At 37.3% G+C, this 24,386-nt stretch overlaps 1 protein-coding gene across 1 annotated transcript; it reads left to right on the forward strand.

Annotated features, from left to right (window-relative positions):
* Positions 1–8,448: 8,448 nt before the first annotated feature.
* Positions 8,449–12,231, forward strand: LOC140452866 (uncharacterized). Its single transcript, XM_072547200.1, has 2 exons — positions 8,449–8,647; positions 9,641–12,231. The coding sequence occupies exons 1-2, from the start codon at positions 8,449–8,451 to the stop codon at positions 12,229–12,231; spliced, it is 2,790 nt and encodes a 929-aa protein (XP_072403301.1).
* Positions 12,232–24,386: the final 12,155 nt, after the last annotated feature.

A 24,386-nucleotide genomic window follows, 5' to 3' on the forward strand; every position in this document is an offset into this window, starting at 1 on the left:
TGATCACTTTATCGGTATCAACTTGTTCCCGCCTGTTAGTCAAAAAGAGAAGCACTGTCATCTATCTCCTCCATTTTTCATCGTAAGGCGCCAAAGGTTGAACTAGACATTCTCCTTGCATAGTTATTTCACTTTATGATGAAAACTCAATAAACGCAAATTTTTAGTTATTTCTCTTTTTGAATAAGGGTGCGATATGTCGGCTATAAAGTTAACCTAATGTCATTATGTAATGTTTATATTAGGTACGAATACTGTGTTTTCTGTTGTAATAAAATATTATAGGTACGGTTTTTTTTGTTTGGTTTCTCGTCTCTTTTGCTTTGTGCATATGGGTCTTTTCCTAAATAAAAACATCTGCATATTTTGCTTTTTTTTTTCGCTGGGCTTTTTTTCTTCCATATAACAATTATAAAATTTTTCCTGGTTTTGTATTTTCGGAATAAAACTTCTAATTTATATTTCTCGATTATTTACATTTATGATTCCTATAGATAACATACCCTTAATCGGTTTATCTATTTATCCTTCTGTACATTCCTCCGCAACTTCTTGTTTGTATATTACTGTAACTGTTTCCTCTATTTTTCAGTTTGATCTCGAAATTAATTTCGTCAAATATGTAATCATACTGACATATACTTTTCGAAATAATCTGTTCATCATTTTTCGCCTTTGTGCGTACTTAATTTACTTAACATATTTTCTTCTCTTTCTTTCTTTCTTTCTTTCTCCCCTTCCTTTTACCCTAACAGGGTGTCGGATTTGGGCTAGCTATTTTAATTTCCATTTACCCACCTCTTCCATTCTTTTCTGTTTCCTGCCACTATTTTCAATTCCTCGAGTGATTTTTGTTTAAGTTTTCCCGCCTCTACTACTTGCTGTATCCATTTTTTACTTGGTCTGCCTCTTTTTCTTTTTCCGATGTTTTTTGCTTCATAAATTTTTCTTGTTATTTTATTGGATTGCATCCTCATCAGATGCCCATACCAGTTCATTTGTCTCATTGCTATTTTGTTCATTATCGGTTCCTGGTTGACCATTCTACTAATAGTCTCGTTGCTTAATCTATCCCATTTTGTCTTTCCAACTATCCTTCTTAGATGTCTCATCTCCATTGCGTTTATCCTGCTCTTATGTTTTTCCAGAATTGTCCAGTTTTCACTTGCATAGAGCACAGTCGGTATCACTATTGTGTTATATATTTTTATTCTTGTTTCTCGTGCAAGTTCTCTTTTTCCCATTATTGGGGCTAACGCATAATATAACTTGTTTGATTTCTTTGCTCTATTTGTTATTTCCCAGTCTATTTTTCCATCATTAGTTATTATACTTCCCAGGTATTCGTAAGTTGTTACTATTTCCAATTCTGAGTTTTTACATTTTATCTTTATTTGATTATCTTCCTTATCTCCTTTGCCGCTGATTATCATTATCTTACTTTTTTCCTCGTTTATCTCCATTTTAAGTTCTTCTATTTGTTCTACCCATATATCCATTAGTTTCTGCATCTTATTCTCGGAACCTGCTATTAGTACTACGTCGTCTGCATACATTAAGGACTCTATTGTTACCGGTTGTAATCTGCGGTAACCTATTGTTGTCTGTAGTTGATTAGTTCTGACTCTAGTGTTTCTTATCAACTCGTTCATTACTATTATGAATAGCAAAGGGCTGAGACTATCTCCTTGTTTAATACCTCTCTTCCAATTAAATTCTTCCGATCTTTCCCCTGTTATTTGTACCCTTCCTTTTACCTCTTTGTAAGTACTTTCTATAATTTTTATCAATGCATTTGGTACGTTAATTTTCCTCAAGCATTTCCCTATAATATGTCTTTCTATCGTATCAAATGCTGCTCTTAGGTCTATGAATGCTAATACTAGTTTTTCCCCGTATCTATGCTTCTTTCTATTAGGTTTCTAATGATATATATGTTGTCATTTGTCTGTCTTCCCGGTCTAAATGCCATTTGTTCTTCTCCCAATACCATTTCTACTTCTTGTCTCAGTCTCTTCTCTATTATTTTCGTATATATTTTAAAGCACACCGATGACAGACATATTGCCCTATAGTTGTCGCAGTTTACATGTTCTCCTTTTTTGTATATTGGCACGATGATATTGTTCTGCCAGTCTTTAGGGATTGTTTGTTTTTCCCACGCCTCTTTATATATTTTCCATAGCCAGTTTATTCCTTCTTCTCCCATGTATTTTACCATTTCCGGTTCAATTTCATCATCTCCACCTGCCTTGCCTATTTTTATATTTGATAATCCTTCTATTACTTCTTCTCTACTTATTTGCTCTGGCTCTGTGTTTTCTTCTCTTGCATATAAATACAATAATCGTAGGGAATCGTCTTTCATTGTGACAAACTTCTTTTTCAATAATTTTTTCATTTACTTCATTAAAAAAAAATCATAATTCCAAATTTGTTTCTCCATTTTATTCCATTATGTAGTTACTATATTGTCGTGTTGGAGCCGCAGGACTCTTAGCGGGTTGGGATTCAAGTACCACCCTAGCTTATCCTCTTAGCAGCCTCCTGCTCGACGTAGGTTTCAACCCTTAAGGTCGAACCATATGCAGTTTGCCTACCTTCCTGTCAAAAAAATCTACTTCTGGCACTGTATTCGTATTCGCATGCGGTGCGAAATATGCTCTCGCTGTGCCTCTATTGCTGTGGCATCTCACCTGTGTCCATTGATTATTCTTTCTTCTTCGTTGTGATTGCCAATCTCCTCTGTTTCTATAACATCTATTACGATATATCCTCGTAGAATGTCTTTCATATTCACTTATATTTCCATAATTTTTGTTCCTATATTCTTTTCTTCCTTCGAATTTATTTTTATAATATTGTTACGTAAAAATATGAGTCATAGTTTTAACCTGTAAACATGTTTTTATTCACACGCTTATGTTTTAGATTTTACGAGAGGCGTCTATTTACCTGAACGACCTTACAGAAAAAGGTCGAACCGATGCGGGAAATCCAGTTTGCCTTTACCGTTTCGCCGTCTACTCAAGAATGTTTTGGACTTTTCGAGATAACGGCGATTTATGTATAAAAATAAAACATTTTTATATGGAGGGACAGTTAATTCTGAAGACGCGCTCGCGAATTTATTTGTACCGTTCGGATACATAAATTATGTAATTATTAATCAAATAAATTGTTGATATAAATTATCGTGCTTTTCAATAAATCAAAATAAGGACCTTTTGATAAAGACATTATAAATTAAATAGACATAAATAAATATCATTTCAATGGTGTCGGAAGTGAAATAAAAGTAAATTAGACTTATAGTAATCATAACAAGTATTGTTCCGAAGTGAATATAAAATAAATTGTGAAAATGGCTACGATTTATGAGCTGACAGTGACTAATTTAAGAAGACATCTTGAAGACAGAGAATTAGCTTCTACCGGAAAAAAGGCTGTGTTAGTCCAACGACTAAAGAACGCTTTGCTAGAAGAAGGACTAGATCCAGAGACTTATATATTTGAAGATGCTGTCCTCTCGTCTATTTCGAAAGTTTCTGGTGACATCGCATCATTAGAGAACAAAGTTTCTGGTGACATCGCATCATTAGAGAACAAAGTTTCTTCTGATGTAGCCAAAGTTTCTGGTGACATCGCGTCATTAGAAAACAAAGTTTCTAACGAGATTTCGTCCCTGGAAAGCAAAGTTTCTGCTAACATCTCTTCGGAAATCTCTAAAGTCACTTCTGAGATGTCTGCCCTCGACGATAGAATATCTTCGTTAAAAAACCAAGTTGTTGCCGATATGTCGGCCTTCGAAGAAAAGATGAAAGAGATGGAAAAGAAGCTGGAGGAAACAGGGACAGCAGAGAGAGGAAACAATCCAATTACAGCAGAGACAAAAGAAGACGAAACCAAATGTAAGTTGGAGATACGGCCGAAATTTGAAGGAAGTGGAGGTTCTATTCATGTTAAAGTCCCAACTTTCGACGGAAAATCATCATGGAACAACTACATGAAACAGTTTGAATCAGCTGCAAGAGAAAATGGATGGTCTGAAAAAGAAAAGGCTGTAAACCTGACTATCGCTCTTCGAGGAGATGCCTTAGATGTGCTGCAGACCATAGCCGTAGAGGAGACCGATGATTTCGAACAACTCAAGAAGAGGCTAAATATGCGATATGGCCACGAACATTTGGAGCATGTATATCAGTCACAGCTTAAAAATCGTAGACAGTAGAAAGATGAGGCTCTTCAAGAATACGAGGTAGATATTGCCATAGTACGATACGCTTATCCAACAGCTCCCGAAGACATGATGGAAAAATTGGCCGTTCAAACGTTTATTGATGGTCTTCGTGATCATGAAATGCAGAGAACACTGCGACTAGCTCGTCACAAGACGCTGGTTGATGTCTTATCCGCCGCCCTCGAATACGAGTCAGCTACGCTGGCCTCTGGCGGGTACAGTAAAGTTAGGACTGTAAAAGAGGAAGGAGATGAAGATAAACTTGACCAGCTCGTTAATATGATGAAAAGCATGACATATAAGAAAACGAAGACCATCAGATGCTGGAATTGTGGCGAAATAGGACACGTACGAAGCTCCTGTAAACACCCTAGGTACGACGCAAATCAAGAAACTCACCATCAGGAAAACTAGAACGGGTCAGCCTTAGGGGGGCAGCTTCGACCCAGAACTTTTCCAAAGACCCTCTCATACTAATAGCTTCTTTGAAATGTCGTGAATATAGTGTATATGTAGATGGAGACATAAATGGTAAAAAGCATACGTTGTTGGTGGATACCGGAGCGACCAGAACCATTATACGCCCAACAGCAGAAAAGTTTGTCCATACTGTTATAGTTGCTGACATCGAAGAGGATGTTATATTAGGAATGGACGTAATGAATATGCATGGATTCCAATTGGATTTTAAGAATAAGGTAATCAAAGTTGGCAATGAGGAGGTATTTCTCCATCCACATAATGACAACACTGTGCAAGCAGCCATTAAAGAAGATACAGTCGTGCCTGCGAGAAGCGAAACGATCATAGTAGCGCGGCTACAGGGAATTGTGGACGAAGGGAGACCTGTTATGATGGAGCCTTGGAACCACGACGATGAGGTTGGCCGTGGAATCATAATTGGAAAGGAATTGGTGACTTTGGCTAAGGAAATTCCTGTAAGGCTTATCAATGTCAATGACTACCCAGTGACCATCAAGAAAGAGACAAAGGTAGGAACTTGTGTACCTGTGACATCCATAATCCGTCAGGCGACAACATCTGATAATTCCAACGACAAATTCGACCAAATGATTGCAGTTGCAGGACAGTCTCTAAATCAGATGGAGAAAAGGAAATTAAGGGAATTTCTTCGGCAGTATCGTGATATTTTCGTACCGAAAGGAGGAAAGACGGGGAGAACTACCGTTGTTAAGCATAAAATTGATACTGGTAATGCTAAGCCAATTCGTCAAACAGCTCGACGATTACCACAGGCGAAAAGAGAGGAAGCTGAAACGATTGTTTAGGAAATGAAGAAAGACGGGGTGATAGAACCTTCTACGAGCCCATGGGTCTCTCCGGTGGTCCTGGTTAAGAAGAAAGACGGAACGACGAGGTTCTGTGTGGATTACCGTTTGCTGAACAACGTTACCAAGAAAGATAGTTATCCTCTGCCTCAGATCGATGACACATTGGACACATTGGCTGGAAGTAAATTGTTTTCTACTTTGGATTTGAAGTCTGGATACTGGCAGGTAGAAATGGACCCAGTAGATAAAGAAAAGACAGCCTTCACCACAGGATCTGGATTGTGGCAATTCAACGTTATGCCATTTGGACTCTGTAATGCTCCTGCGACATTTGAGAGGCTTATGGAAAATGTGTTGAGAGGGTTATCTTGGAAAACATGCCTGGTTTATTTAGATGACATAATCGTCTTGGGAGAGACATTCGAAGAACATTTGAAGAATTTAGAAAACGTTTTTAATCGACTTAAAGCTGCCCAATTGATGCTAAACCCCAAGAAGTGCCAGCTATTTCAGGGTAAAGTCAATTATCTGGGTCATATAGTCAGTAAAGAAGGAGTGGCCGTGGATAAGGGAAAAATCGATTCCATTAAGGAATGGCCAAAACCAACTGACAAACATCAAGTGAGAAGTTTTCTTGGACTATGTACTTACTACCGGAGGTTTATTAAGAAGTTTGCAGATATCGCTAAGCCATTAACGCGACTTACAGAGAAAGCAAGAGAATACCGCTGGGATACAGACTGACAAAATGCCTTTGAGACCTTAAAAAAACATCTAATAACAGCACCAATTTTAGGGTATCCACTGCCAGAAGGAGAGTTCATCTTAGATACGGATGCAAGTAATGTGGGAATTGAAGGAGTTCTGTCTGAGATTCAAGGAGGACAGGAACGAGTCCTCGGATATTTTAGTAAAGTTCTTTCAAAACCTGAGCGGAATTATTGCGTTACGAGAAGAGAACTTCTAGCAGTAGTTAAATCAGTAGAGCACTTCTATCAATACCTCTATGGCAGAAAGTTTCTAATCCGAACCGACCATGCCGCCCTTAAGTGGTTGATGCAGTTTAAGAATCCAGAGGGTCAGATAGCCAGGTGGATCGAACGACTCCAAGAATACGATTTTAAGATTGAGCACCGGGCCGGAGTTAGCCACAGAAACGCTGATTCTCTTTCCAGAAGGGCATGCCCAGCAGAGTGTTCCCACTGCAACAAAACGGAATCCAAGGAAGCAGCAGTGCTAAGAACGACGATTGTCAACGACGACTGGACGCCTACTAAGATCAGGGAAGAACAAGAGAGAGATCCATGTTCAATTTTTTCACATGCGAAAAATCATGTCATTTTTTCGCTGTATTACTAGCTACCATTCTACCACAATTTTACAATTATTTCCCGTTCTCCAACCCTTCCTACTCACATTTTAACCCCACTCCATTAGAAATACAGACAGTTGTAAGATAGCAAAGAAAGTCTCACTCTCTTCCCTGTCGTCTCTCGATGATAACGGACACTCTCTCTTGACTGCTGACTGTTGCTAGAGACAGTCGTCCTCTCTTTCGTCTGCTGAGTCCTACTAGGCAGACGTATTATCTCTCTATCGCTACCTATCGCTTGGTACAGACTTACCACGCTTTTTCTCTACTCTAATTATCTCTCTCGCTTATAGTTACGCGAAAAATACCGCAAGTACTATTTTAAATCGTGTACAGACGCAAATGTGCTATATCTCGTGTGATCTAAGTGTTAGTACCGCGAAACACGTCTTCAGAAACCGGTAACCGGACAGTTTCCCCGTATGAAGAACAACCGCGACTGAAAGCCTCTAAATACCGCGAGTGTGTGTATGTGCAGCAGAAGAATTGGTAAGACTTTATATAAACTTAATTTGCTATAATCTGTATAACCTTTTACCACATATCCTAATTTATTTGAACCAGCCCTATGTAATACAGTCCACTTTAACTGAAATTATATTCATAATTTCACATATGTACACCCTTTTTGTACATATTGTGGTCTATTCGAGTCGGATATAAATCATAATCTCTGTCTCACTCTCTATCTCTCTGTCTCACATCTTGATTCTACATAGTTTGGTACACTTTTGAGTCATATGTAAATCCTCATTCTCTCTGTTTTATCTCATGCTTGATTGAACATATTTTGATCCAATTAGGTTCAGATAAATCTTATCTCTGCTGTAAATCTCATTAGATTTGGTCCTTCGAAATTATGTATTTCTATATATGTGTATATGTTCTTTGATATATATGTATATACGTATGTATTGATAAATCGATATATTGATAGATCGTTGTTTAATAATTCTTATCTGTGTAAATTCCAATTTTATGATTCTATTGTTAAAGGACGTTAGAAAGTCAGGTAGAATTACCCATTGATAGATACCTGTGACGTAGTAAAAACCCCTGCCTTTGTCAACAAAAATACTCATTATAATCCCAACTAATTGTATTGTTCTCTGACACGTTTTGCCAGAGGTACATATCTAGGTAAATAATTTGGGATTTTGTCCTATTGTTCTGAATAATAAATTTTTACAAGAATTCTCCGCTGTTATTGTCATTAATCCCTATTATAATAATCGCTTTATTCAAATCGCTTGATGATACAAACTAAATTTTTACAATAATCTCTGCTCTTAGAAAGTATTTGCATATTAATTGCTTTATTAAATCAATTAAAATTATCTCAGTGTTAATTTAAATTAAATTCACGACACCAAATATAATTTTCACACAAAAAAGAAACAAGAAACTGATAATCTCATTACACTCTTATATACATATTTTTTCTCTTCTCTTTGTACCCTTTCCAAGGGTCGGTAGGTTTTATTCTCTTTATCATTCATCTCTGACTGGTACACTCTTATTATACTCTTATACTCCAATTCAAAATGGCAGAAATTGCAGAGTATTTTTATGCAATGCACGTTTCACAAAGAAATATCGCCAGAATTGCGAACGTTGTTAGTTCAAATGAACAAGGCCTCTCTAAATGTAGAATTAGGGAATATATTACTCAGCTTAGGGCAGCTTATAAATCGTATTTGGATGCTTTGGAAAACCTGGCTGACGACGAAACTATTCTCGAAAGTGAGGAAGTAGATATTACTTATGAAAAATATATGGATGCTTTATGTTTCTTAGAAGAAAAACTGGAAGCTAAACAGGCTTTTAAATTTGATACAAAATTTAAGGCGAATACTTCCAGTAAACACATTGTTAAAAGTACTGATTTGAATATAAATGGCGAAAAAGAAGTTAAAAATACATTTTACTCTGACTCCCTCCCCAATCAGTTCAAACAGATGAAAGAAATAACTGTAAGTACTTCGTTTAGTTCTGCAATTGTTCAAGCTCAGACGCAAGAGCTTCAAAAGCCGACTTATAAAAAGACTTCTAATAACATTAGTACTCAAGATGTAATAGGCCAGCATCTCTTAAAAAATGTGTTACCAGCACAAACAGTCACTTTTTAAACTACTCCAGAACAAAATATGATTACTGAAACTGTAATATCTGCATCTCCCGTGCTTCTTAACATTTCTCCCCCACAAATATTACAAGAATCCAATATCTTGGTTTCAAGACAAGTTTTACATACACAAAATGTTTTAGTCTCTGCTCCTATTCTAAAAACTGTCAATTTGTCTCCATTGGTTATTGAAAACTTAACTCAAGTACCGCCTTCTTGCGGTGTGCAAGCGGAATTGGCACAAAAACCTCCCCAAACTCGTATACAAATTCAAGATATCTCTCAACCTGAAACTTTAAATGCTCTAAATATACGACAGGTTAATAAACTCTCTATTCAAGCTCAGAATATATTCACTCCCACTTTCTTACATTTCAATAAAATTTCTACACAAAAATCTATTGATTTATTATCAATTGCAACACCTTGTGAAGGTGATGTACATGTCAATTTTTTGAAAATTATCCCTTCTCGGAATAAATCCATAGGTCCTCCACTAATAAACGAAAATCAAATACTCCTCTCACAGCCTCGTATTGACACGGATGTCATCAAATTTCCCTCAATACAAACTGTTCTTACTCATACCACCTCACAATCTAATTCATTAGATTCAGTAGAACCTGCCTTTTCTTCTGTTACCGTGGCCCTACCATTCGTAGAGGGCCAAGTAACAACAGCTCCTGCAGTGCCCAACAATATTTTGTTACTGGAGGCCCAGTCTGCGTTGCCGCCTCCTGATATGGTGAACGTTAATGTAACGTGCCCTACTTCGTTGTTTACTGTCCCTCAGGTTCAAACTTTTGTTAACCAAACCACACACTCAGTAGCCTCTCATACTATAAAAAATTATGCAAATATCGACAATATCGTGACCAGCGCCAATAACTTGGAAAGGTTACACATACTTTATTCTCAACTACGCTCGCTTCTGAACATTCACGGTTTCCAACTCTATAAAATATATTTAAATTCTCGTGCCTTTTCAAATGAGCATAATATGATCTTCACTTCAGAAGTCAATCTTGACTTAGTTAGTAGCTTCTCTAAGGTCCTAGGTATTAACAGGTCACCTTATCAAGACGATTTCTCTTTTAAGTTGCCTATTTGTGAAGAGGCGCCTCCCTTAACAAAAAGAAAATTATGTACCTATGTTTCTCGAATGTATAACTCCTTAGGAAAACTCTTATCTTTTAGAGTACACTCTAAATCTTTCTTACAACGTATCTGGTCATTACCCTTAGACTGGGACAGTGAGATACTGGATGACCTATTGGTCTTAGATTGGAAATCAATATTGGATACATTCCAATCAATATCTAAAATTACATTTCCCAGATGTCTGACACTTCCACTGCCTATTTCGGATATGCAATTACATTGTTTCACCGATGCCTCTCAGGACATTTATGCTGCTTGTGTGTATCTTCGAGTCGTGTATAGTGACAACACAGTCACGTCTCGCCTCATAGCATCAAAAACTAGAATAGCTCCACTAAAAAATAAACTAACTATTCCTCGGTTAGAATTGTCTGGTATCTTATTAGGTGTCACTCTTACTAGAAAGGTACTTGAGGTTCTTTCAAAAAACGTCACAATATCTGAAGTTCACATATTTTCAGACAGCCTCATCGCTTTAACATGGATTTTAACAACTAAATTTACATGGAATCCATTTGTACTTCATCGTGTCAGTCAAATCAAAGAATTAAGTAAATCCTTTTTATTTCATCATGTAAGTTCCTCTTTAAACGTAGCAGATTTGCCCTCTAGAGCCTCAGATATCACTCAGTCAATTTTAAAAAAATTGTGGACCGAAGGTCCCCCCTTTTTAGTTTCCAGTGTAATAGACTACTCTCAATTCAGGATAAAAGAATGGACGGGAGATTTACTGGAACTCAGACACACTCAGGTTACTTTAAGCACAACCTCTGACATATCTCAAGTGAATAATACGCTTGAAACCCTTTTTAATAAATGTTCGTCATTTTCAAAAATTCAGAGAACTCTGGCATATGTTTTTCGTTTTCTCTCAAATCTAAGAAAAAGACATACTAATTCACCTTTAGAATTAGGACCACTGCAGGTTTGTGAAATAAGCTCCTCCACCACTGTGATTGTTAAGTACATACAATCACAGGCCTTTCCTAAAGAATTTCATGAGTTAAAACATCGGAAAATAATCTCTGATAAAACTATCAGGGCACTAAACCCCTTCCTCTCTGAGAAAACTGGACTTCTTCATGTAGGTGGTAGATTAGAATTTGCCCCTATCTCTTTCGAACAGAAACATCCCTTGCTACTACCATCTAATCATTCAGTTGTCAAATTAATGATAAAACAAATGCATGTTAAATTGGGACATGCAGGTGCCTTGACCACGTTGTCAAATTTTCGTTCGAAATATTGGCCTATCTCTGGACTAAGACAAACAAAGAAGATAATACACGACTGTGTGAAATGTTTCCGTTTCATGACACCCAAGTCAACACAACTAATGGCAGATCTCCATCCCGATCGTGTTCTCTCGACAAGACCTTTCCAAAAGGTCTCAGTAGATTACGGAGGTTTTTTCATGATCCGATCCTCTCATCTTAGAAAGGCTCCATTATATAAAGCATACATAGCCTTCTTCATATGTATGACCACCAAATGTGTTCATATCGAACTTGTCACCGGCTTAACAGCTGATGCTTTTATTCTCACCCTTAAAAGATTTATTGCAAGGCGGAGCGCTCCCGAGATTATATGGTCAGACAATGCTACTAATTTCTATGGTGCCCGCAATCAGCTTCTTGAGTTAAACGAACTCTTTAAAAGTAAGAACTTCTCGCAGAGGATTACTAATTTCTGCTCTGAAAACTTTATTCGTTTTAAATTTGGAGTGCCTCGTAACCCTTCTCAATTTGGGCTGCATGAGGTAGGGATTAAAGGTGCCAAATACCATCTTTATCGTCTTGTAGGAAATCTGCGTTTTACCTTTGAAGTTTTTTATACAATAATTTGTCAAATCGAAGCCATTTTAAACTCAAGACCTATCACTCAGCTCTCAAATGATCCAAACGATCTCTCAGTCTTAACGCCCGGACACTTCCTTGTAGGAAAAAGTCTCACAAGTCCACCAGAACCAGATCTCTCAGAAATACCACAGAACCGTCTTTCTCTCTTTCAGCATATCTCGAAAATTCATCAAACCTTTTGAAAAAGGTGGTCGGTGGAATATTTGCATATGACCCAAAGTAGGAGTAAGTGGAACATCGCTACTGATCCTTTAAAGATAGGTGATGTTGTACTAATTAAAGATGAAGAGACTCCCCCACTCCTCTGGCCTCTGGCAAAGATTATCGAAGTGCTCCCAGGCAAAGACTCTCTTGTTCGAACTGTTAGGGTATCCACACCTAATGGCGAATATCTTAGGTCAATAAAGAAAGTAGCTAGGTTACCCTTTAACCAATAGTGGTACTTTCTGCCAAACATGTATATAGTTTCTATAGACTTTAGTTTCTCTAGATTTTAAATAGTTTTTAGTTATCTTAGTTCATTACAACAGTACCTCTAATGTATACTGGTTTACCCTCGTTCTCGAAGTAACTATTTGATACCCTATCCCAGTGGCGTAACTCTTCTCGCCCGCCCCCAGTATGTTCAATTTTTTCACATGCGAAAAATCATGTCATTTTTTCGCTGTATTACTAGCTACCATTCTACCACAATTTTACAATTATTTCCCGTTCTCCAACCCTTCCTACTCACATTTTAACCCCACTCCATTAGAAATACAGACAGTTGTAAGATAGCAAAGAAAGTCTCACTCTCTTCCCTATCGTATTATTATCTCTCTATCGCTACCTATCGCTTGGTACAGACTTACCACGCTTTTTCTCTACTCTAATTATCTCTCTCGCTTATAGTTACGCGAAAAATACCGCAAGTACTATTTTAAATCGTGTACAGACGCAAATGTGCTATATCTCGTGTGATCTAAGTGTTAGTACCGCGAAACACGTCTTCAGAAACCGGTAACAGGACAGTTTCCCCGTATGAAGAACAACCGCGACTGAAAGCCTCTAAATACCGCGAGTGTGTGTATGTGCAGCAGAAGAATTGGTAAGACTTTATATAAACTTAATTTGCTATAATCTGTATAACCTTTTACCACATATCCTAATTTATTTGAACCAGCCCTATGTAATACAGTCCTCATTTACTGAAATTATATTCATAATTTCACATATGTACACCCTTTTTGTACAATCCAGTTATACAGAAAATCCGAAAATGGAAAGAGGAAAACCGTCGACCACCTTGGCAGGAAATATCAAACCTATGCTCAGTAGTTAAGACGTATTGGGCCCAGTGGGACTCATTTATCATCGAAGATGGCTTGCTCAAACGAGTCCTGGAAAATGATGACGGTTCAGAGAAGAGAAGACAGTTGGTGATCCCAAAGAGCAGAATAGCCGAAGTACTTCGTCAGTTACACGACAGTCCATCGGGAGGGCATTTTGGTGTAAGGAAAACCCTTCAGCGAATTCGGGAACGGTTTTATTGGATGAACAGTTCCGACGATGTAAAAGACTGGTGTAAGAAATGTACTATTTGTGCCACGAGTAACGGGCCTCACCGAAAAAGGAGAGCTCCTATGAGACAATATAATGTTGGAAGCCCGTTTGAAAGAATAGCTTTGGACATTGCAGGGCCATTTCCAGAAAGTGAAAATGGGGGCAAGTACATGTTGGTAGTAATGGATTACTTCACTAAGTGGGTCGAGATTTACGCACTTCCAGACCAGAAGGCCGCCACCGTTGCAGATAAGTTGATCCAAGAATATATCAGCCGATTTGGAGTGCCTTTGGAGATACATAGTGACCAAGGCAGGAACTTCGAAAGCGATCTATTCCAAGGAATATGTGATAGACTAGGCATGAAGAAAACAAGAACTACCGCGTATCATCCGCAATCGGATGGTATGGTTGAACGAATGAATAGGACAGTTGGCAAGTATTTGACAAAGATGGTGTCCGATCATCAGCGAGACTGGGACCAATACCTTCCGTTCTTCACAATGGCCTACAGATCTGCTTGTAACGAATCAACAGGCCAGATACCAGCCAAAGTCCTATTCGGACGCGAAATGCGACTACCTTGTGATCTCGAGTTTGGATGTCGACCTGGAGAAGATGTAGCAGGTGAAGATTATGTGATCGAATTACGAAGAAGAATGGACGATGTACATGAGTTAGTCCGTTCCCACCTTCAGATCGCTAGCGACCGAATGAAGAAACGGTACGATACACAAGCCGAAAAGGGTTGCTTTAAGAAGAACGACAAAGTATGGCTGTATAATCCCAAGAAGCGAAAAGGTTGTTCTCCCAAATTGCAGCAGTTTTGGGAAGGTCCATACCTCATCATGGAGAAGATCAACGATGTCATCTATCGAATAAGCAAGATTCCGAGGGGAAAGCCGATGATAGTACACCATAACCGGTTGGCATCTTTCGAAGGTGACCACGACGTAGATGGAGAAGTGGAAGTAAACCAAGTCCACGATGTGTCTGACCTCACGTTTGAGGAATTCATGGGTGCCTATGGAGGTACCGGTAAAGCGAGACATGGTGTTACCACTGAAGAAAAGCAAGATCTACTCGCGCTCCCCGATGACTACTCGCTGGCCCTTACCATTCCGGCCAGTATCAAAGACGCACCAGGGTTGGCATCCGTCTTTCGAAGGAAGTTTGGTCGAGTTGCAGAACTTCAATACCAGGTGCCAGCTCCCGGTAAAACCTTGAAACTCCAAGATGTATCACGTTACCTTTTCTACCTGGTAACAAAAGACACTGCCCGTGACCAACCTACCTACCGAGATGTATGGGAAGCCTTACTTCAATTGAGAGAGCACGTACTAGAGTCCGACGTGCAAAAGTTAGCCATGCCAAAGTTGGAGTGCCGCCAATTAGATTGGAGGGTTATCCGAAATATGGTGGAGGAGATCTTTAAAGACACCGAAGTCCAGGTGTTAGTCTGTTGCAATCCGCATAGTTACTGGTGCGGAGAGAAAACCGTCCCTTGTCATTTTTATACAACTGGAAGTTGTAAAAGAGGGTCCAGTTGCCGATACCAGCATACCGTTCCAGTTCTAGTCCCGACCAGGTTCCAGGAGGAACCATCTTTTGAGAGGGGGGCAATGTTACGTAAAAATATGAGTCATAGTTTTAACCTGTAAACATGTTTTTATTCACACGCTTATGTTTTAGATTTTACGAGAGGCGTCTATTTACCTGAACGACCTTACAGAAAAAGGTCGAACCGATGCGGGAAATCCAGTTTGCCTTTACCGTTTCGCCGTCTACTCAAGAATGTTTTGGACTTTTCGAAATAACGGCGATTTATGTATAAAAATAAAACATTTTTATATGGAGGGACAGTTAATTCTGAAGACGCGCTCGCGAATTTATTTGTACCGTTCGGATACATAAATTATGTAATTATTAATCAAATAAATTGTTGATATAAATTATCGTGCTTTTCAATAAATCAAAATAAGGACCTTTTGATAAAGACATTATAAATTAAATAGACATAAATAAATATCATTTCAATATCCATATATTGCATTCTTACCTTCTTTTCTCATATCAAAATCGTATTTCTTCCTGTAATTTAACAGTATTCCTTGTGTACTATCTTCTGTCTCGTCGATCTATAAAAATTTGGACATTACCTCTTGTGGGGTTATTAAAGTTGCCTGCCTCTAATATTAGCTTGGCTTTGTCTGTTCTGGCATTACGTTTCATTGTAGCCACTACTGCCTTTGTTGTGTATTTCTGAGCCAAATCTCCTGGCATTCCCTCTGCTATGTATGCCACTTTTAGTTGTTCGGCTAGTTTCTCAACCTCAGATGCGTTGACCTCTGCATCTTTATGTCCTTGTCTTTTCTTCGCCAATTTAGCTATTATTGTCTTCGGATTGTAGCCTCTTAGTTCTCTCTTTAGTGTCTCCACTATTCTTGGGATTGTATTCTCTGTAGTTATAAGGTTTCTGGCCTTATTGGTTAATCATGTCTTTATTAATGCTGTTTTCTCGTGTCCTATCGCTATTTTCTCAAGGAGTTCTAATGCATCTAAAAATGACTGCAGTTTACCTGCGCTTCCATCAAACTCGCTGGGTAACACCTTGCTTGCGATATTTAAAAATTCGTTGATTGTAAAAGTTATACTTATTTCTTGCTCTGTGTCGCTATGTTCTTCCTTCTTTATAGGTTGTTGTTTCTTTATCACAGGTAAAGAAACTGGCTTAAAATCTTCTACATTTTGGGTATATTCTTCATCCGAAATTTCCATAATGTCATTATCGTTTAAAACTTTTCTATCTCCAGTGAGTCCTTGTATTTGCAATGATTCGGCCGTTTCAATGAAGGTATTTAAATCTTCTTATCTAATTTGTACTTCTCCATGATATATAAATTGTACTAAGTCTCTTAGTGCTTCATAAGTCACGTTTGTCAAAATTACTATAGGATATTGACAGGGATTTGCCATAAAAATTTCCTTAAAATATGGGCTACAAACTGAAAGAACCATTTTATGTGCATTTATGCATTTTTCTTGCACTGCAAGCGTTACATCTACAAAATCTTGACTCTCCCAAAATAAATTTATTCCTGAACTCATATTTTCGCGGAAATTGTTCCAACATAATGAAAATTTTTCTGACGCCATGGTCAATTGTTTTTAAAAAGTTCTTTTAAATTCTTTTCCTTCCTTATAAATGTAACAATAATTCTAAATATCCTAATTTATTGTTGCTAAATAGTAAAATAAAAAGTCATATCCGATTTCTTCGTCTATATTAATTGAAGAATTTGTCATTTAAGCAAATTGATGTCGTAATTTAATATTATTTAATTTAATTTAATATTATAATATGATATCGACTTATGTCACAGTGTATTTTCATGGTCAAATATAAATATTTTTAAAACTATACCGTAAGCAAATAAAATTATATGGAACATTTTTTCATTAAAAAATAGAATTTGATATATAAACAGTTATTTAGCGATAATTTAAAAATAAATTATATTCTGTACTACTTTTAAAAGCAATAAAAATTGTGTACTCAACATTTTGAACTTGAATTAGTTAAATTCTTATATTCAAATACTAAGTAATAATTTCTGTTAGACTGCATAATTTATATAAGGGATGAAAAATAAAATTTACTTACATAATATATTTCATATATGGTTTTTGTTAATTCACTTTTGTCCATTTATCCATTTTTATATTTATTGTCCATTATCATAAGCTGGGATGCTGTCGCGAGCTCCTGGCGGATTTGGTCCGGAATTTGGCGGGAATATTCTTAACTGCTGATGCATTTTCTATTTCAAAACTGGTACAATGGCTTCCATATATCATCTATTATGGTGATGGATACTTTACCCCATTTTTCCATTTAAATTTCCAGTATGTAGTTGCCATTTTTCATTTATTTCTTCGGATCAGAAGACTTCTAATTCAAAAGGTAGGATCGCCATGTAATAAATAATGCTTCACTTATGGTCTCGTATGGTACATTTATTTAAACACACTAGATACTCATGATTTGGCTTATTAGTTATCTAAGTACAATACTAGATAGTACTCAGCTGACGTTGACAATATTAACCTCGACCAGTCTCTTGATTCTTTATTCTTAACAATAATGATAATACTAATAATCCCGTGATTTCCAGCTATTTAACAGACGTGAGTTTGTTATCATAATACGTTTGTTATTTGTTAATTGATACACGTTAATAATCTTTCAACTACATTGCAAATTCCACTAGGTCAGAGTGTGTCCTCGTTACAACGATATTTTCAATGCCGTAAACAAATAATATATTTTCGCAAATGTGTGTCACGTCATTAAAAAAATTACTTCGATCTGATGCTTGATTAAATCCCGTTACATTTTGTTGTTGCCCATTCTGTGGACGCGTCCACACCAGTGTAGTTGCGATGTCCTTCGTTATTCTGTGTTTAATGCTCATAATTTCTTATATTCTTTCATTTCTTACTCTGCCAAATTTTGTTTTTTCTGACATATGTTCTTTAGCGATTGTTCTGTATCTTGCGTCTGGTATACGTCTGATATGGGTTAGAACGCGTCTGCTATATGTTCGATCGCGTTAGATATCTGTTACAGTTCGTTAGGGTATCCGTACGTTACATGTTTTTTTGTCCAAAGGTGAAAATTGCTAGAAACATCGATAGATTAACTGTGAATTATTTTCTAGTTATTCTGATGCGATATACCCATCGTATGTCCTTTGAGAATATCACGTTTTTTCTATATTCTATCACCTATTACGGTATTTCGAGTATTACGAGTATAGTGTGGTAGACTGCAACAAGTGCTGAATCAAGCGCGATATGTTGTTTATATGTATATTTCGATTTTATTATGGATATCTAAACATTACATTATAATTCATTATTCCATGATTAACACATTTAGATTTACCAAACAACCGTTCCGATTCTTTGTTGGAGCAAAATGCTGTGAATTGGTTATTTTTCTTTACATGTTCTATAAGTTTGCATGCGTAATTTTTTTTTCGATGATGAGGTAATGTATATACGTAATCTAATACTCTTGGTACATCATGCTGTCCGAGCGGATCAAACGCGCACCTTGATAATAGAACAAACGATACTGGTTCTCCGCTGATATAAAAGATATCAGCGCAGGTAACTTCTGTGTTTGTCATCCATTGATCAATAAATATGTCATCTAAATTTAAGCGTTTTATTTTTCTGACTGCGTTCGGACCTCTGAACAACTTGATTTTATCCATCTTACTTCTTAGAAGGCTTGATACATACTGGATTTTATTCAAATCATGTAACCTCTATCAGGTCGACTTTTATCCCACACTACTGCACGCCTTGGGGTGGAATCTCTTTGGTCATGACTTTCATTCTCATTGTACCGAGGATCGTTTACATGTAACCATTCAGGCGTTTACTTAGCGTTCCTATATCATCATTGGTCGATATATGTTGGGGCGTGGTGCATGAGGGTAAGTATTGGTTAGGGCGTGGGGATGTGAGAATACGTAACACCACGGTTCGGGGGTATTTACATGTCACCATTGGGCGTTTACATCTCGCCATTCAGGCGTTTACTTGTGGATGTTCCTATACCACCATTGGTCGAAGTACGTTCCAAGGGGGGATCCCTATGTCACCATTGGTCGAGGATATGTTCTAACATCACGAGTGGGGGTATTTCTGTGTCGCCATTGGTCAAGTGGCGTGGGGCATGAGGATACGTATTAGACGAGGCGTGGGGATATGTGACTCTATTTTGTAATCTCCATAAAAATGTTACGCATATAGCTATGTATAGTATATTGTAGACCTATGTATAGTAGTGATCGTTCAGATAAGATTTATGTTGAGCAGTGATCAAGCAGATGATATCTATATTAAGTAAGATGTGTTTTTATTATGTAGCCATACCTCTTTATAAAGAGCAGAGAAGATTATATAGTGAATGATTGTTGGTTTGGTCATATTTTAAGAATGGTGTACATTCCTATTCGTTTCATTTTCGGGAAATAGCCTATGGTGTACGTTATTCCTATTTCAATAACATGAATTGTTTCGAGATAGATAGAGAGAGAGGTTTTTTTTCAATGATGTCTGTTTTTATATATTCATTATACCGTCCTTGTTTATTTAACGCTTTTATCGTTAAAATCAAACAACTATCACAGAACATTCTAAATTATGTTATGGTCGTAGATAAAATATAGTATGCAGCTCGTAACGGTTAGTTATTGGATTAAATAACATAGTATATACGTCCCGCACTGTTAACATATCACAAGCTTTAAATTAATATCGGGATATAATACCGTTGTTGGCAATACCCCCGCTTACCCCTCCCCATTTACAACGACCCCTTTGTACGTCACGATCCGCCGAGCCAACGCACCCTTTTTCCAACAACCCCTGTTACGCTTTAAAAGAATTGACGCTATTTTCAAGTTTGAACGATACGAAAAGAAGAAGAATTCACGCTATTTCCACGTTTGGACGATTTTTCACAAAAGAAGAAGAATTGACGCTATTTTCATGTATCGACGACACTTCGAGTACCCCAGTCCCCCAGCCCCTCTCGCCCCCTCGCCCTAATACCCCCACCCCGTAGCCAAAACAGTATTACCCATAGCTGCTCGAAACCCGTTGCGCGTACGGTTCCAACCGCCACGGCTGCTCATCGGCTCCAACGTCAGTGAGCATGACGTCACTCGAGTACCTGAGCAGGTGCAAACATCAAAGGACGCCGGCAAACATCAAAGGACGCCGCTTTTTCCCATGCCCAAGCGACCCATACTCTACTAATATGAGATCAAAGATGACCGGCGACCAAGCTTTAATGAATTTATGTCAAATTCCGCAGGGAGAAAGAGTGCTAGATTCGGCGTGACCACAGAAGTTCAGCAGGATCTTTTTAGTGTTCCGCGAAACGTCTCTCTAGCCCACTGTGTTGTCCAAGATCCTGAGATTACTAAAGGAATTTCATCTGTATTCTATAGGAAGTTCGGTCGTTTGGACGAGTTAAAAAACCAGCAGCCTAAAGTTGGAAGAGTACTGAGATTAGAAGATGGTTCCCCATCTTTGCTGTATATGGTGACCAGGAAGTCGTATACAGACAGGGCAAGCTACGAGGATATATGGCGTTCTCTAACTAATTTGAAGAAAATCGTGCGCAATTATGACATTAAGAATTTGGCCTTACCCAAGATAGGCCATGCACTAGATAATCTGGACTGGAAGATTGTCAGAAGCATGCTTGAAGTGATCTTCCGAGAAACCGGCGTACGAATTACTGTGTGTTGCATTAACCCGATGAGATCGTATCCTTCAAAGTCAGTAGACTCTTATTTCTTTCTAAGGGGTTCATGCAGAGCTGGAGAGCTCTGTAGATTCCGCCATCCTGGGCCTACATCTGAAGTTACTGATCAAGACGCTCAGATCTAAGAGGGGAGCAGTGTAACGAAATAGCCCATCTCCGATGCGTCATAATTCTTAGAAGTAATGTTAGAGAACACAAGAATTGGCATTTCAATACCGCCCGTCTTCATGCGCTTTCGATGAGACGAATTAGAGGTAGGACTACGCCAGAATATTCTCGAACAATAACTTTATTACATATATATGTAACGATGTTATGAGTGAGTTAGTTGATAAGAGAGTAGCGAACTGTAAACTATAAATAAATATATTTATATAAATTCGAACCGCTCGTTTTATTTAATCTCGCTACAATAGCTTCTTCGGGAAAAACTCTAAAAAAACAAAAATTTAAAAAACTGACGTACACTTAGATTTACAATACTTACTGAAATTAAAAGATTACACACATAAATAAAATTGAACAATAAAATAACATTATTGCTGATGTATATATACATCCATTAAAATGCATGTTAAAATTTAAATATTTTTGAGCACGTTCGTTAACAATAAATAAGATGGAACAAGTAAAAGTTATTTCAAAATACAAAACAAACAATGTAAGGAAACATTAGAGGAATATTATTTCTTTAATTAATCAATAAGTCTAGTTAGTATGATTAATCATTAAGGTAAGTTTAGTTTTAAATTTTGTTCAATATATTGCAATATATTATGTTGCTTAATTGCCCCGTGTCTGTTTTATAATTTAAAGTTTGTTGATTTTTGTTAATGTGGTACATCTTCAAAAATAACCTACTTTTGTAACTTTCAGTCTGTACCAAAATACGAGCATCGTTGTAGTCTAACAGATGGCCGGTGTTTTTATAGTGCTCGACTACTGCACAAGTATTTTTTTCTAAGCGGCAATCATTTTATGCTGTGTGGTAAGTTGTTTTAGCCACTGCGATGTATGGCCAATGTAGTTTTTTTTCACATCCTACACACGGTATTTCATATATAATATTACTCCTTTATAAGGTTGGTACTGAGTCTTTAATTTTAGAAAAAAAGTTGTTTGCTATTTATGGTATTGTATTTAGATATATTAATATTGGAAACATCTTTAAATATGGATATGAGAGACTGAGTTAGACTGATTATATTAAAGATTCTATTTGGTAAGAAGTTCACCCTGGATCTTTCAGTAGTTTGTTCCCTCTTTAATTTGTATCGATGGCCTCTTAATCTTTCGTCTTGATTCAAAGTGAATATGGTGCTAAGGTTCCCAAAATTATGTTTTAAAATACGGAAGGACATAATTAGATCACCTCGAAGACGTCGCTGCTCGAATGTCGTAATATGAGCAATGGATAACCTATCATCATCGTTAGGTCTTACACGGCCGAATGCCAGTCTTGTGGCTTTACGCTGAACATTTTCAAGTTGGATATTATCGCGAATGAGATGTGGATTCCACACCGGTCCGGCAAACTCAAGAATAGGTCTAACGTATATTGAGTAACGTTTACTCAATTTACTCAAGTTTACAGAACTTACAAATATACGTGTAAAACATTTTCGGATCAAAAACAGTTTCGAGTTTGCATGTTTACACATCGACACTATGTGATCAGACCAATTTTAGTCACTATTAATTATCACTTCGAGATCATTGTGGGAGGTTACCGAGTTTAAGGGATGTCCATTAATAAAGTACGGCAGTGATGGGTTGTTTTTGCCGATATGTTAAACAACGCATTTTTCAATGTTAAGCGGAAGTAACCATTCTGAGGACCATTTGAATATTGCGTCAAGATCTTGTTGAAGAACATGTTGGTTAATAGTTGGATTCACATATAAATTCGTTGGATTCGTGTCATCAGCGTAAATGGAAACCTTACTCGATACGATGAGCGAAAGATCACTAGTGTAGACACAAAATAGTAGCGGTCCAAGTACTGATCCTTGTGGGACTCCACTCTCGACTGGCTTATCTAATGAGTGGTCTTCCCCAACATGAACCCTGAAGTATCTGTCGGATAGAAAATCTTCAATCGAAATGTTCAACTTTCTGCGGATACCATAGTGATCGAATTTAGCTAGTAATCGACATTTTGGAACTCGGTCAAAAGCTTTGGAGAACTCTAAGTAGACTACATCGACAGGATTCCGATTGTTTAAAAATAATGACCAATCATTTACACAATGAAGTAAGTTTGTGATCGTTGAACGACCTTTGATAAAGCCATGCTGTTGGTCAGGGATCTTCTTGAAGAAGAAACTCAGATATAGCTTCCGAAATAATAGATCCATGACCTTGCCGACAATAGGAACTAGGCTGACTGGACGATAATTATTGCAATCAAGTTTATTTCCTTTCTTGAATATAGGAGTAACCGAAGCCAATTTCCAGGACGAGGGGAAAGAACCTTGATTAAAAGAAGCATTAATTATAAGAGACATAGGGATGGCTACAGATTCTGCACATTGTTTGAGGAAAAAAGAGGTGAGTCTGTCTAATCCAGGTGATGAATTATTTCGTAGTTTCCTTAAATGATGTCAAGAGTTTTAGACAAACGTGGGCACATTATTTAAGGAATAGTATCGTTAGGTTCATTTGTAAAAACCTGAGAAAAGTACAACGATAAACATTCCGAAGATTCGTTATTCGAAGAACATAAAGAGTCGTCAGCTTTTGAAGTAACGGTATGGAGACTTTAGAAGATAAAGATGTACGAATATACCGATAAACTTTTTTACTATTACCACTTGCAATCATATATTCTTTAAATTCTGTTCTTAACTTTAGCACAGATTATTTGACTCGATTAGGAAAATTATGGTGGCGAGAAAATCATCAAGGGAACCAGTAAGTTTATATCTTTGCCAAAGCTTTCGCTTGTGTCAAATTAAATGGGTAGCTGAGAGGTTCATCCGAGGTTTAAGTCGATCTCTGTATAGCTGCCGTTCGGTTTTATGATCAGAAATTGTTGTAGTAGCAGTATGAAGAAAAGAGTCCCACATTGACGATGGATCAGAGTGATTAGGAAAAATAGATTCCAGTTTAACTGGGATAAAACTAAATTTACATTAAATAAATCAGTAGTGGCATACGTTACGAAATTATTTTTGCAAGGCGGTGTTAAACTAAATTGAATGTGAGCAGTAATAAGCGAGTGGTCAAAAAGACCCAAAGGAGAGGACACTTTAAGTGTAGAAATTAGTTGATCGTTATTTGTGAAAAATAAGTCTAAAATTAAAGGATTATTGTTGGCTCTAAATCTTGTAGGTTTAGTTATCAGTTGTAATAAATTTGAGTTCATGACAAAGTTTTTAAACACATTTTGGGAAGGTTCGGCCCTGATAGAGATCAAATCTACAACGTTATCAGCTGTCCCGA

The sequence above is a fragment of the Diabrotica undecimpunctata genome, chromosome 11 (genome assembly GCF_040954645.1).
Source record: "Diabrotica undecimpunctata isolate CICGRU chromosome 11, icDiaUnde3, whole genome shotgun sequence".
Classification (NCBI taxonomy): domain Eukaryota; kingdom Metazoa; phylum Arthropoda; class Insecta; order Coleoptera; family Chrysomelidae; genus Diabrotica; species Diabrotica undecimpunctata.